We start from the raw sequence: 15,471 nt of genomic DNA, 5'->3' as shown, positions 1-15,471 counted from the left end.
ATAATTATAAGGATACGTAACTGTTCATTAACCGCGTGGACACGTTCACTCCTACAGAGTTAAACTCCTACAGAAGAATCGGACGCTGCAGCCGCACCGAGTCAATAAAATGAAACATGGCTGACCCTGTGGTTAATGAAGCAGGCCGAGGCTTTTACCGCAGCTCGCTGCTTCCTCTGCTGCCGTCCACATCTGTAAATCAATCTGCTTCCGAACGCTAAATATCATTAAAAGGTGTTCCTAATGTGCAAAATAATGAAAAGCAAATGAGGCCTGACAGGACGAATGATGAGCTGAAACCCACCTCCTCAAACATCCTGACAGATGTGGAGAGATGTAGGTGCGATAATTTAATTCACATTAAATTTAAACACAAGCTGCTGTTTTTAACCCAAAGCTACACGAACTTTACTGTTCACGTCATGACCAGCCTGCTGTCATCCTGACAGTAAGTCTGCTGTCCTGTGGCGCCCTGATGCATTCGGTTATGACGCTGCAAACGCATTGTTTATTAATGAGCAGGGTTACTGTCGTTGATGAGCGTCTTATAACCCAAAATTCTTTTTCTAACCAAACCAGTAAGGTTTTAAAGCTAAAACCAAACCGAGAGGACTCTGCTGCCTAATCTAAGCTTCTTTTCAGTGCTGAAACCTTACCGAGTAGTTTCTAGTGTCTAATCGTGACTGAGTGCTTATTTACACTTTAAACCAGTAAAAATATCATTTAAAAAAGAGCTGATACACCAACACCTGCAACCTTAAGACGCTACCATCATTCCATCCTACTAATAAGGACTTTCTTTGCCTCAGACAGTGCAGTTATCTCTCAATTCAGTTCAGTTCAATTCAATTTATATAGCACCAAATCACAACAGCAGTTACCTGAAGGTGGTTATTATTGCAAGTTAAAAACCCGTCTTTGGCCTTTCAGTGGCCACAATTGCTTCACCCATCAGAACCATGATGCCAAAAATACTCCTTGAATGTCACAAGAGATGCAGAAGGTATCTGATGACAGAGGATTATGTCACCAAACCCAGGTCTGGTCTACACATTTAGAGCCTCGGTCACCTCACGCCGGACCTGTTACTGGACTTCGCTTCAATATTGGTGTCTGCAAAGTCTTTTCCTTTGTCCTTACAGTTGTCGATGTTTGTAGTGTAATGAAATAAGTCAGAGACAGAAATCTGAGACGATTTACAAGTTTATGAAAAAGGAGAAAAATGCAGTTTGCTGGTGTCAAACTAATAAACCTTTGTGTTATTTTAAATTAAGCGCTTTTTCAAATGCATTTTTTTTTCGCTTGAATTTTTTACTTTAAACAAGAAATTTTAATATCACCGCTACAACCATTAGGCTAGTGCATTGATTTATAATGCATGTGGAATATTTTGGGTCTTTGTTTGAGGATGTGTTGTGTAACTGGACCTTCTTAAATATTATTACATTTAAAAATGTTATGTAAAAGAGCAGGAAGTTAACCAAACCCTTCTCGACAGCCTGGCTCCCCGGTGACCTGCTGAGTGTTAAATACACCTGTAATCTGTTCAGTAGGTGTGAAGAGAAGAACCTACAAAATCAAGAGGATCCATCCTCTGGAGACTAACAATCCCGGCAAATATGTTAAGATGAACCACTTAAAGACAGAAAAAGGACCAAAAGCAGGTTGATTTCTTTTTATTAACTATGAAGTCCGTAAAACTACAACCAGCTGAACACTGGACAATTTCTACAAATGATCTGGTACTGTGACAGGTCAGAAATATCTGATGTTGTAACTCAGACCTCAGTGAGTTTTAATAATCACCCAGAAAAAGGGTTTTACGTTAGAACATCCTGCACACTCCAGCTCCTAATTAAAGGGGAAGTATGTTTCATCTGCAGGGCGAGTGCTCTGACACATAATGAAGTGCACAAAGAGCTCGTCTTTGTATTGATCAAACAACTGATTTACAAACTAATTGGGCCAAGAACAGGATCTGAGATTAATAAAGATTCCCACCTCATCCAGAGCGCCTCCACACCTCGAAACGCTCGCTGCCTAAAGGACACAAGTCTCCCTGCATTAGCACTAAATGTTGGCTTCAGATATAGACTGGTGTGGGACTGGGCGTAATTCCTGGGGACGCTGGCCTGGCCATCGATAAGCTCATTCCGGCTCCAGCGGGGCCCTGTTTGTATCTCAGGTTCACATAAACATGAAGGAAAATCGATGACATTGATGTTTGTCCCAGAGCTGCTCACTGCATCTGCATACTAAACAGCACATGCTATCGATAGCCAGGTCCAGTTTTGCTTTTAAAGTGGACCTCTTGTGCTCATTTCCACCTCTGTAGTTTTTACTATTGGACTCCACTAGAACAGCTTTGCATGACTCACAGTTCAAAATAATCCTTATTTATCTTACGAACCTCGGTAGAGCCATTTGATTCAACTGAACCAAGCTGCTTTAGCTCATTTTCTTTGAGGCCAACCTCCCTTTAGGCCAATCAGAGCCGATCTAAGAAAGTCATTCTGCTTCCACTTAATCAGACTATAAAGACATCAGGTTCCATCCAGGCAGGGAAATGATTCAACACCCATAACCAGCTGCTTCTGCTACACATGATCTGTTGGAGTTACTGGTTGGAAACAGCAACATCGAGGGTCCTGCTGTAAACTCTGAACAGACCAGTCTGCGTGTATTTGTGTAACAGTCTTTTATGGACAGCGTCCTTGTAAAATAATAATAAATAAAGACAATAACTGATATTTTTTTTCAGATTCTGACTTATTCGTGAGGACAATCTCATGAGTGGCCCCCATGAAACCAAAAGAGCGCAGACAGTGAGAACTGTCTTGATTTTATTACAATTTTAATATTTCATAGAATTTTTCTTATTTGGTCACATTTTGACATATTTGGCTACAGTGGTGCCGTCTTTAAATTACAGTCTTAATGTTTATACCCCTCCACACCTGACTGGTGCTGGAGGCTCATGGGTATTGTTGTTTTTGATTAGTTATTTACATTTTTTTCAATTTAATTCTACTATTTTACACACAGTCAAGTAATAAAAAAGTGTTCAGGCTTTCACTTCTTTAAACTAGAGCAGCTCTGCTTGATTCGGTTACAATTTATCTTCATTTATCTTAGAAACTTATAAACTTTTGCCCTCCCCACACCCCAACTGGCCCCTCCCTGAGCCTGGCTCTGCAGGAGGTTTCTTCCTGTTTAAGGGAGTTTTTCTTTGCCACTGTCACCACGTGCTCGCTCATAGGGTTGGTCTGATTTTTGGAGTTTTCTCTGTATTATTTTAGCATTTTATCTTACAATATAAAGTGCTTTGTTGCGATTTAGAGCCATAAAAATAAAACTGAATTGAATTAAAGGATCAATAAGCTCATTCCAGAATTGCTACTCCTACAGTAGTGGTCCAAATTTAATCAAACTAGCACAAACTAATGAGTTTTTACCCAAACTGCAATCAAGGTAAAGGTCAGATATGTTGTTTCACTGGCAACGACCTGAACTGTGATGGATCATGAGCTCGCTGATTATTCAGAGTACTCTGCTTTAGCTGCAGGAGTGCATCAATAATTTAGTCGTTTGTAATTAATGAACATCTTTACTGGTCTTTATCTTACAATATAAAGCGCCTGGGCCTTGGTCCATCCCCTCAGTTTGTTCTCTGTCTGAAACTACACGATTTAGCCCCTCCCCCTTTGAGCCTTCCCTCTGATTGGCTGCACAGCACAAAAAAGGGTTCACTGCTACAGCTGTGTGCCTCAGATGACTTATGAGGGCTATCCCCTCTCTATGATATCATGCAGATCCAAGACTAGAAAAAAACCTCAGGCAGCCATCCGTCAGCCTCCTAGCAGACACACCTGTGCTGCCATAGTTGACAGTGACCTAACGTTGAGGTCGAGGTCACTGAGATTTAAACTTTTAGTAAATCCACTCATGGTAAAACTTTGAGGCTCCTATATCGCCTCAATCACAAGCTTAGTTGTCCACACCGCCCGCCCGGTGACGACGTTACCGCATCAGCCGTTTATGGCTGTGGGGTAAAGACTGTGTGAGTGTTTAGAGCAGGCTGAAGCCTGAGAGAATATCCACATTTGCTGGCATCATTATTTGATACTTTTGGTATAATTTAATATGAACACCCACTGGAGCAGTATATATACGGCAGAAAGCAGAAGAAGTTCCCTTGAAAAGTTTGCTGTCTGAACTTCAAAGGTCTGTAATGTCACATCATCTTCTTCCAGCTGTGAAATCTGCTCTGCTCTCTGCTCTCCTCAGCCAATGGAGCCAGAAAGCCAACAACGAGCGTTTTAAAGAGTAATAAGTCTGACCTGAGGCTAATGTGGAGTCTCAGCCTCTCAGCTGGGCAGCTACACCCACCACTGACCTGTGATCAGATCCCAGCGAGGAGTCTCAGCCGTCCCAGCTCCTGTAACCTCCCACACTGCTCTCTAAGAAAAAAAGGGACCCAAATCGCTGCATTTCCTCCATCTCCTGTCCTGCTCGGGGAAATAAAATCAGCCGAGCTTTCGTGCGGTTGCCTCGGCTCAAAGCCGTCGAACGCTCCAATTACAGGAAGCATAAATCTCAGGGAGAGGAAATTGCAGAAGGCCAGGAGGGAGGCAAGGAAAGTGGAGGGCACAAGCTCTCCGGTGTAGTGGGTAATAAGAGCAGAGCACCAGCCGATGCCTCCTGGGAAATCAGGCCACTGCCCCTGCAGATGGAGTTGACCACCACCACCAACGTAGCCGCTGTGGCGTTGCTATAAGTTTCCACAACTCATTTCTCAGGAGAGGAGACATAAAATCTGTCTGGCCCGCAGAGACATCCGAGTCCAGGGAATCTGCGGGGTGTTTGATGGGGAAAATGCTAACCTGTTAGTGCTTTAGCGTAGCTCTGATGGATGGCTGGTGAGCATCCAGCTGTGGAAGACCAGCAGCCTTTGGGAAATGAAACCTGATTCATTCCTCACACACGGCTCTGTAGATATGCAGCATATGGCCAAAGGTTTGTGTAAATACAGTCTCATCCTGTTTTTATGGTTTGCTACTTTTAATTATGTAATTAAAGTCAAATATTTTTGCACATTTAAGTGTAACAGTACATCTGCTCACATAGGCAGAACCTCAAAGCAATGGTTTTTCCAGTGAGGCGTTGGAAAGCCAGATCACCAACTGTTAGCACCAGCAGCAGCTCACTAATGGGAGCAGTGGGTTCAGCATCTGGAGGAAAGGCTGACTAAAGGTTACAGCAGCACAGTAATGATCATGGCTTCAGGATGGCTGTGGTGTGACATGCTAATGTGGTATTAATTGTCCTGATGCAGTAAAACTCCATCTGTTAGATCTTAAGCTTTAAGTGGTCAGGATCTTCGTAAGTAATCAGGATACTGTCGGCCTTGTGCTGTAATCTGACTTCTTAAAGATAATGAGTGGTTTTAATGATCTACACAGGCTTTCAGAGTAAAACAGGCCTGGGAGGGGACAAGATGCCACAAAATATATAACAGAACCAAAGTGTCTGTCAGAACAGAGCCCAACATGGAGCGACCATTAAATGACCCACGCTAAATCAGATGCTACGGCTAAACTTCGGGCATCTTCTTTTTTTAAATGATCCAAAGCTGAGAGGTTTTCAGGTTTGTAAACAGAAATTAATATAATTGACTTACTAGACGACCACGAACACAGAAATCAGACTGAAAACAAGGACCACCGAGGTTTAGAGCAGTTAGACGTTAGCAGGAAGTTAGCTCGCTAGTTTCCTTCTAAAGATGATAAACTGTGTTCTGATTGAAGTAATTCTAAAAAACTAAACTGCACGGCATTATCACAAGCGTGGGAATAAGTGAATACTAAACAGCAGCAGTGTTTGGAGCTGTAGCTAATCTAATTTAATATTAAAATAAAGACGTTAGCATAGGGACAATGGAGGATGAGGGTTAAATGTGTGAGGGGCAAACTTCAGCCAAGAGAACATCTCAGACGATTACTCAATAAAAACACCCGGCGCTGAGCTGGACGTCCACACTGAAGTCTTATTTGGACCAAGAGTGACTCTTTAATGAAGGGTTAAAATATCTGGAGTGGCGGCGCCCCTGGGCTGCAGTTTCACTGTGAGGTTTTAAGCAGTTAAAGATGTGCTGCACATGAATAACGCCAATAAAAAGGCAGAGGAGAGCGAGGACTATAGTTTTTGGAGGCTTGTTTCATTTCTCAAAAATAAGAGCCAGAACTGCAGCACATTAAAAAGACGAGAGGCTCGGGCATAGCAGGAAACCCTCGGACTAGAAAGTCAGTCGATACGTCATCAGAGAACAAGAGAAATTCAACAAACAAATAACCAACCTCCGTTTTTAAATGGCTAAGCCACAAATAAGGGGCGAACAGAGCTCAGATCAAAGACACGACGAACAACTGGAAAGATTTTATTTCATGACTCAGGAAGATTATTTGCACTGAACTTCAGACATTCCTAAAAACGATGCGAGAACAGGAACAATAGTCCAGACTGAACTATTCTCCAGTAGTTACTGTTGTGATGTGCTCGGAAATAACTTTGAAGACTATAAGTGATGTCAGCATCTTAACGACCCAACGGTCAGAAAAACAAAGAAAGCGGAGGCTCTGTTGATTTAAATCGATATAACGTCAGAAGCTCTCACCGCCTGCATTCTTCCCGCTCGCTGTGAGCGATTAAACCGGCTGCCCTTTGTTTTGAACATGCGCGTTGGGCGTTGAAAATCAAGATTCAATCTTCTGTTCCAGGTTGTGTTGTTGCTGTTCGTCTGTGTGGGTGTTGGTTCTGATGCAGGAGGTCCACTTTAATAACTGATCAATGGATGTGACGGTGAGTCGGACTCCAACACATCCCTGAGGTTTACAGAGCTCGTCAAAGGTCATCAGAGCTGCAGCTATTTTATTTGATTTATTCAGCATGAACTGATTTTAACCACACATATAGATCCTTTCAATGTCAACAATATGTAGAGACGTTTCATTTCCCTGAAAATAAGATAACACAGCAGACCTGAGCTGTTAGAAAAGACAAGCTTTTAACTAGAAACTGTATAATATGAAGTATTTCAGGTGTTTCTCTGCACAAACATAGAACTCATCATATTTCAAACTCTGGCTTTTATAATGTGAATAAGTGCCTCACTTATACTTTTAATTACGCTCCAGCAGTCGGCCTTGCTGCCGCGTTTTCATGCCTTCCGAGTTCACTGTCATTATGTTTTTAATTGACTGAACATCAAACGCTGAGAGCTCGTCCTCGGCTTTTCCTCTGAACTCTGCACAACGTCATCAGTCACATTGATTTCAGAGAACGAGCCAGTTAATCAGCCGCAGATCAATTTTAATTACGAGTCGCTGAACGAGTCAGTAAAATCCTCCCAAACCTGGAGGGTTATGAAAGTCCAGGGTCAGAGACCGAGCAGTTACACTCAGCAGAGGCTCAAATGTGATCTATCAAATCTTTCAGCAACAAAGGTGATTTTTCCGCTGGGGTTACTCGTGTAGTAGCATTCCAACAGCGCCCTGTTTTCACCCACCGTCTAGTTCCAGTAGCCCAGCTCTCATCAGGGTGTCCTGGTTGCTCAACACCTGATGCGGTCCTTGTTAATCTGGGCAGCGCACGTGTCTGAGGTAGGCTTGGTTAGCTTAGGACCTTTACTGGATACTGACGCTCTGGTCGGGAAACGAGAATTGTGTGTATATATTAAAAAAAAAAACGTATAATTATCTGCTGCTAACTGTGGCTGTCAAAAATATTCTAAATAAACAAAGCGGCACTACCAGTGTCTTTGTCTCTCGTAAAAAGCAGTAAAATGTACCTTTAATGGTTTTAGCTTGTATCTAATAAAAAGGTCTATAAAAAATTTGAAAGTTATTCGATACTTTTTAAAAAATCCCTTTGTGTTAGAAAATGTCGGCTTTTTAAAAACTTCCTCTCGTAATGACGGTCACAGCAGACTAATTACAGCTTAAAAGTAGTTTTTCTACAAACTTGAATGAAAATATTCTGTTGGAGAGGATGTCACGAGTACGTGACTGCAGCGACATCTCTCTCTATTTAAGCCTCAAAGTTTAGTTTCAAACTGCTCTGGAATCTAAAATCGGGCAGTTTTCTGCTTCTTCTTCTTTCAGCTGCTCCTTTCTGCTAAGATCTTCCTCTTTTCCTCCAGCCTGGCAGCTCCATCTTCATCATCTTTCGTCTAATATATCCACCTTTCCTCCTCTGCACACATCCACATCATCTCCACCTCTGTCTCTTGAGTGAATCCAGTCCTTCCTGCTCACTCCCAGTGAAAGTCTTACTCTTAGCTCGGCCGCCTGTCTTTGTCAGTGCTACTGTCTCCAAATCACACATCACAGCAGAATGATGCACACTACCAGCTTTAAACCTTCCCGTCCACTCTGCTGCTGTGCTTCTATCACAAATCACCGCTGACACCTGCCTCCACCCACTCCACCCTGACTGTCCGTTGCTTTGGTGTCCAAATGTTTAAACTCTCTACCTTCATTATGTCGGCTCCTCTCAGCTTCACTGCTGCAGCTTTTTTCTACTCTTGGATTTATATGATGTCACAGAGAGGGGATATCCCTAATATGGTCATTACAGGCACAGAAGCCCCTCCTGCTGTTTAAAATCTTTTGAGCGAGGCAGCCAATCAGAAGATTGTTAGCATAATGGGAGTGGGAGGAGCTAAAACAGAGAGCATCTACTGGTGGACAGCATTAAGGCCCAAGATAAGATAAATAAGGATTATTGTGAACTGTAAATCACACAAAGCTCCTTTAGTAGAGTCCAAGAATAAATGGAAACTTAGCAAATTTCTCATATTTTTTCTTGAAAAAGAATCTGTGCAAACTGAAATGTGAAATTAGGTTTTAGTGTCAGAGCAGCAGAAGACTTGTTACTTGAACTGCTTTTTGCACTCACCTGCATCACTCGCAGCATTGATTGATTATATCAGGCGCTGAGTATATATATATTTAAAAGTTGGATGCTTTAAGACGGTGTGTATATCATGAGGTTGTATATGAGGTTGTTTCTCGACAGTTTCTCTTCGTAATTCCCTCTGTGCTGTTTTAAAAAAGCCATTACATCATGAGTGATGGAACAGAATGAAGACGAATGAAGGCGATGTTCAAATGAAGACGCCACGACTCTTAATATGAGGCGGCAGCTGAATGATTCCCTCAGATGACGCCTTAAACGGCGGAAGCCCTCATAGCCTGACTGATGTCCTCGCAGCTCGATATCAGTAAATGAGCCGTTATAATTCACTTTTCTGACGAACCCTCACTCTCAATCGGTCAGTCACCCGGACAGCGTTAATTCCCGTTTCCATTGCGTCAACACTGTGTACTTCCTGGCACACACTCACCGGTGGAGCAGGGCCCGTCGGACACCCGGGAGATGAGTCTCTGCTGCTTGCAGGACGCCTGTCGCCTGTAGCACTCGTTCTGGTAGGTGTCTCCGTTTGAGCCGCACACAGGGACGTAGTTTTTGTGACACTGGAAATCAAACACAATCAGATGTTAATTAAGCTTCAGTGTGACAACGGAGACGAACCATGGAGAGAGGGGGTCGCTTCACTCAGGGGGAGGAGTCAAAGACATGTAGATTGACTCTAGCACAACTATGCAAAACTATTGATTACATCAGCTATATACATTACAGGAATTATTGTTGGTTACAATAATAATGATGATCAATAAGGTCTAGTTTTACATTTTGGTTTTATTTTGCTCGTTTGAGTCAAGCTTTTATTGTTAAAACATGTTTAGATGCTTTAAGTTTCATCAGCGTTTATCAGTTTGAATGTTAGCTTTAGATTTTACTCGTTGTCATATGGACGACATTTCTCAGATTGTAAGTCACAAAGTTTAGAACAGAAATACAATAAAAACACTTAACACATGAGTTTCATAGGAGTCACGTGTGTGAGCACATTATAAGAGCAGAAGCTGTGGAAGTTTGCATGGTCTGGAACATTCAGGTGTGTTAACACAATTTTCCCAGAGAATTCACCCCAATCTCACACCGTCCAATGCTCAGAGAAACTGCAAAACCCCCGAGAGTTTTGTGACAGCATGTTACAAAGCACGGAGGTGGAGAAGTGATGATTCGGGCACCGTACAGTTGACCTTGAACTCCTCTGCATATCGAAAGATTTTTGACTCAAATGTGAGGCCATCTGTCCCACAGCTAAAGCTTGGACCAAACTGGGTCATGCACCATGAAATGACCCAAAGCACAGCAACAAATCTACAACACGAGGGCTGAAACAGAAAAGGACCCAAGTTCTGCAGAGGCCCAGTCAATGTTCAGACCTCTGACCTCCCGACTGAGATGCTGTGGTGGGACTTAAAGAGAGATGTGCATGAAAGAACCTCAAAAAGCAACGCTGTGAACAAGTCTGGGCCAGAATTCTTGTATGACGATGAGAAACTGTCACGATATGATCACCTCGAGTTACAGCAGCTAAATGAGATCCTACAAGCAGTTTTTCACAGAAACACACACAGTCCTGAATAAAACCCTTCAGATACAGAGTATTTTATTTATTTGTGTTACATCAGAGTCAGAGAAACGTTACTATGTTATCAAATGTAATTCGCTATATTATTCTGCAACACTGTTGCAATGTGGTTCTAGTTTTCTTCTTAACTGAGCGGCTCTCAGCATGTTTTCTTTGAAGGTCCTGAGCCTGAGCATCACCTCCTTTGGATGTTTGCACAGAAATGAGTTCACGACTTGAAATGAGTCCATGCAGTGCACGTTTAAAGGTAGAGAGGAGAAAGATGGTGTTATCAAGCCTGTGCTGTACATGTGTGATCAATATGGGTCAAATATGATGCAAGCTGTCAGGCACTTACAGAGTTTCATTCGCTCTCCATGGAGGTTATATAAACCCACTCTGCTCACACTGTCAGCTATAAGCTACAGCTGCCAAGGACACATATCAGTGTTCAGCAATCCATATTCTATTAACTCTCACACATCAATCATTTAGCAGGAATCCCCTGCAGGTTTGACCTCCGTGACCTCCAACACACTGCAGAAGCAGTCCAGGTTCATATCCAACAGGAAGAGAGTCCGATGGAGTCGGCAGCTGAAATCCATGAAAGACAAAACAACTGATGAGCAGCATCCAACCTCCAGCTGAGAGGAGAACATTTTTCTGTCCTGTCAGGAGTCTTCCTGGTTTGCTCCGTCAGCATTTTGTGGTTTTGTTCTGCTGAAGTAAATTTGTTGTAACGTGTTTTTTTCTTTCCATCAGACTTTCAGCTAGAGCTCATTATCAGCACTCATCAGCATGTTTGGCTTTCTTTGTTCAGTTTTAGTGACTGAAGCTCTTTTTCTGTTCAGAGAAGCAAACTCAGAAGTTTTAATGATCGGGAATTAGTCGGATCCCTGCTGGTTAGAGGAGAACAGAAGGCTTATTTCGGTGAAAATAGAACAGATTAGTCCTTTAAATGAAGGCAGGTGTGATGAGTTTCATTGGAGGTGAATGTTTGATTTTTTTGACTGCATGGCCCTGCCTGCAGGCAGGCAGGTGGAGCAGCTCCTATCAGACAGTGAAATAGCTTTAATGAGGATCTCTGTCATCTCACTAAAGCGTAACACACGTAAAAATGTGTGTCTTGGACTGATTTACATTCACACATACACAAACCTGCACAGAAACCATAAAGTTTTAATGGTTTCGAGCTATTTCAAGGCTCCACGGGAGATAAATCCGCTGAAAACTGCTGACTCGCAGTGCAGAGTTAGATTTATTTATCTGCATTAAAGGGCCACTTCAGCTCTCAGACACTTTTTACTTTCACAGAGCCGATAATGCTGCGAGGTGAAGCACAGCCATTGTCAGAAACTATATTTGAAAAGGGAAAATTTAAATAGTGCCAGTTCTGCTCATCTCCAGCTCCATATTTTTACTCTTTTAGAGTAGCTTTGCATGACTAACAGCTAAAAATAATCCTTCTTTATCTCACAATGGTCCTCGGTGCAGAGCCTCAGTTCCCCCTCTGTCTGAAACAAGCTCCTCCCCTTTAGGCCAGCTTTGTACTGACTGGCTGACTGTCACAAACAGAAGGTTTGAAGAGCAGGTGGGTGGGGTTTCCAATCTATGACATCACCAAGATCCAAAAGTAGACGCAAAAGTGTTTTGAGCAGTCTGCAGCCTGAGCTTTAGGCACACGAGGAAGTTTAATATGAACATCCACTGCTGGAAGAGGATATGTATGACAGGAAATGACTTGCCTCCAAATAAAACTCACTTTGCAAACATCTGGATCATGCTCCCAGTTGACTTTGGGGAAGTTCTCGTCCATGAATATTCTTTGTGAAGATGCAGACGTAGAGAACTGAACACAGAGACGGGCACCTCCGCCTGCCCACAAATAAAACTCACTGAAGCTTGAACCACTTTTCACATGGTTTGCTTCGGTGCTTTGTTTTCATATAAATTTTCAGATATAGAAATCTGAATCAACTGGGCCTCGATCCCCGCTGTTTGATCCCATTATAAAACCCCCAGAAGCGCCTCTTCCCCTACACTACATCTGCTCTTCCCTGCAGACACGAGAACACAGTGTGATGTTTTTTTGCACCATCAACAAGCAACCTTCAGGCTGTCCTTGAGGCCCTTTGTGGAGACAAAACAGAAGATGGGAAACAGATGACAGTCAGGTCGTTCTCAAAAGGATCCAGCGTGCTTGACCTTTCAAAGCCTTCCAATTACAATTACTGTTCATCTTGTTAGCAAGTCTAGTGGCAGAAAAATGAAAACAGAACGATTTAGCTGTGTGAGGTTTGTGGAGCAGCCAGAAAGGCTCTGCTTCTGCTAATAAGCGATTTTAGTGTTTATTTATTAATAAGCTTGCACTGTTTAATATTAAATGTAGATCCAAAGCTGCAGCAGGAAGTAGTAGACTTCTGCATGTTTGAACTACCTGTAACGGCTCTTTATTCTTCTTTTGTTTTGCCACGATACACATTTGGACACTAGGGGGCAGTCACCTTTTAAATGACTGCATTTATAAAGGAAGGCTTGACATGATGATAACTATTTACAACAAATTAAAGGGTCATTCCATGAAAAATCACCCTGCTTGTACCATAACTTGTTTAACTCTGTTGTTTTGAGCCCTTGGAACTTCATCCATGCAGGAGATTTCCACGTGAAGTTCGCAGGGCTGAAAGACACCAAATAAATGTTACTGCGACTCCATCTGTGTCCTGATCTGAAGACAAAATCAAATCTCTGTTCAGCCTTATTTATACCTCTACTTTGAGCGTCACTATCATGGATACACGTCTGTGATGTGCAGCAACAGAAACAAGCTTCGGTACTCGGATGTTTGATCTTTTTTTCTCATCATTCGCCAGAGAAAAACTTCAAAAAGTGCGTTTTGGATAAACTTTAAAGGATCGGAACGTCGTGTGGGATCAGTTGCTGCTACAGCACATGCAGGATCTTATTGTACCTGTGTTTGCACACCAGGCTCATCTCCTAGTTTTATAATATAATCATATTTTAACACTTGTGAACATGACGAATGGCGGTGAGATGGAGAAACGGCACTGGTGGTCTCACACAGCATCACACTGATCAAATAACTTCAGGTCCTGAAGAAGCGTTCTGGGTGATGTCGGGGCTGCGGTGTGGACTTACACGAGTCTCATTCTGCAAGTTGTACTTGACTGTATTGCGCGCTTCAGGGCATGAACTGCATCAGGTGGTCAGGGTGGGCGGTGGGTTTACAAAGGGCCGGGCTTTTCATCATGCAGTCAGTGTGGACTGGAAGGCTTTCAGGCTCTTCCTCCTGTTACAATCAGAGTTATAATTCAGGCTGTCGGTGCTTCTGTGTGCAGCTGAAGACTCCTCAGAGCCGCCGTCTCGCTCGGACAGCTGTGAAACTCCTCTGATCACGTCGAACGGCTGCGCTCGCTTCGCTCTGTCCTCTTTGTGTGCACATGAATGTGGGTTCTGCTTTCAGCTCACGGAGCGTGACGGCCAGCTTCAAACAGCCGCCGTGTGTCTTGTTATTGCGGTGAAGCTGCGGCTCTGTGGTGAATTCTGCTTCCAGGAGCTGCCCTTCACGCTGCCGCTGCTTTTATTTTGCAGCCGTTCGACTAAATATGCAGCGAATACAACAGGCTGACGGGAGAGTAATTATATTTTGTTTCATATCAGAGGAACACGCTGCAGGCGGGTCATGCTTCTTTATGTGTCAGAAAGAACTTCACGGTGTTTTTCCTCATTTTAGCTCCTAAAACTAACAAGAATTAACTGAGAAGAGACCGCAGACAGGCCGGCTGCTCGCAAGATTTTATTATTCACACACTGCTGCTGTGACTGCTCCATTTTCATATTAAAGAGGGAGGTGAACATGACATGCCTGTCTCATTTTCAGAGGTAGGGCGCCTGAGCTGCCAATGAGAGATAGTGCTTCCTTGTGCACTGATCAAAGTTAGCATTCTGGCTACCACCATGTTAGCTTTTTCAGAGCTAGAAGTGACCGGCGTGTGGACAAGAGGGTGGAATTATCAGCTAATGCTACCTAGCTTTGTTAGCGAATTTATTTCATAAATGGGGTGCAAAATATAGACGCACATACAGTGGGGCAAAAAAGTATTTAGTCAGCCACCGATTGTGCAAGTTCCCCCACTTAAAATGATGACAGAGGTCAGTAATTTGCACCAGAGGTACACTTCAACTGTGAGAGACAGAATGTGAAAAAAAATCCATGAATCCACATGGTAGGATTTGTAAAGAATTTATTGGTAAATCAGGGTGGAAAATAAGTATTTGGTCAATAACAAAAATACAACTCAATACTTTGTAACATAACCTTTGTTGGCAATAACAGAGGTCAAACGTTTACTATAGGTCTTTACCAGGTTTGCACACACAGTAGCTGGTATTTTGGCCCATTCCTCCATGCAGATCTTCTCGAGAGCAGTGATGTTTTGGGGCTGTCGCCGAGCAACACGGACTTTCAACTCCCGCCACAGATTTTCTATGGGGTTGAGGTCTGGAGACTGGCTAGGCCACTCCAGGACTTTCAAATGCTTCTTACGGAGCCACTCCTTTGTTGCCCGGGCGGTGTGTTTTGGATCATTGTCATGTTGGAAGACCCAGCCTCGTTTCATCTTCAAAGTTCTCACTGATGGAAGGAGGTTTTGGCTCAAAATCTCACCATACATGGCCCCATTCATTCTGTCCTTAACACGGATCAGTCGTCCTGTCCCCTTGGCAGAAAAACAGCCCCATAGCATGATGTTTCCACCCCCATGCTTCACAGTAGGTATGGTGTTCTTGGGATGCAACTCAGTATTCTTCTTCCTCCAAACACGACGAGTTGAGTTTATACCAAAAAGTTCTACTTTGGTTTCATCTGACCACATGACATTCTCCCAATCCTCTGCTGTATCATCCACGTG

At 43.1% G+C, this 15,471-nt stretch overlaps 1 protein-coding gene across 2 annotated transcripts in view; it reads right to left on the bottom strand.

Annotated features, from left to right (window-relative positions):
- The window catches only part of tmeff1a (transmembrane protein with EGF-like and two follistatin-like domains 1a), a 113,634-nt gene that overhangs the window by 41,790 nt on the left and 56,373 nt on the right, over window positions 1-15,471 (bottom strand). For both annotated transcript variants that reach the window (XM_026149311.1, XM_026149313.1), the window contains exon 3: window positions 9,404-9,533. In XM_026149311.1, coding sequence (XP_026005096.1) covers window positions 9,404-9,533 — 130 coding nt within the window. The remainder of the gene's footprint in view (window positions 1-9,403; window positions 9,534-15,471) is intronic.

Source organism: Astatotilapia calliptera, chromosome 18 (genome assembly GCF_900246225.1).
Source record: "Astatotilapia calliptera chromosome 18, fAstCal1.2, whole genome shotgun sequence".
NCBI lineage: Eukaryota > Metazoa > Chordata > Actinopteri > Cichliformes > Cichlidae > Astatotilapia > Astatotilapia calliptera.
This window is presented reverse-complemented; position numbering and strand designations above follow the sequence as displayed.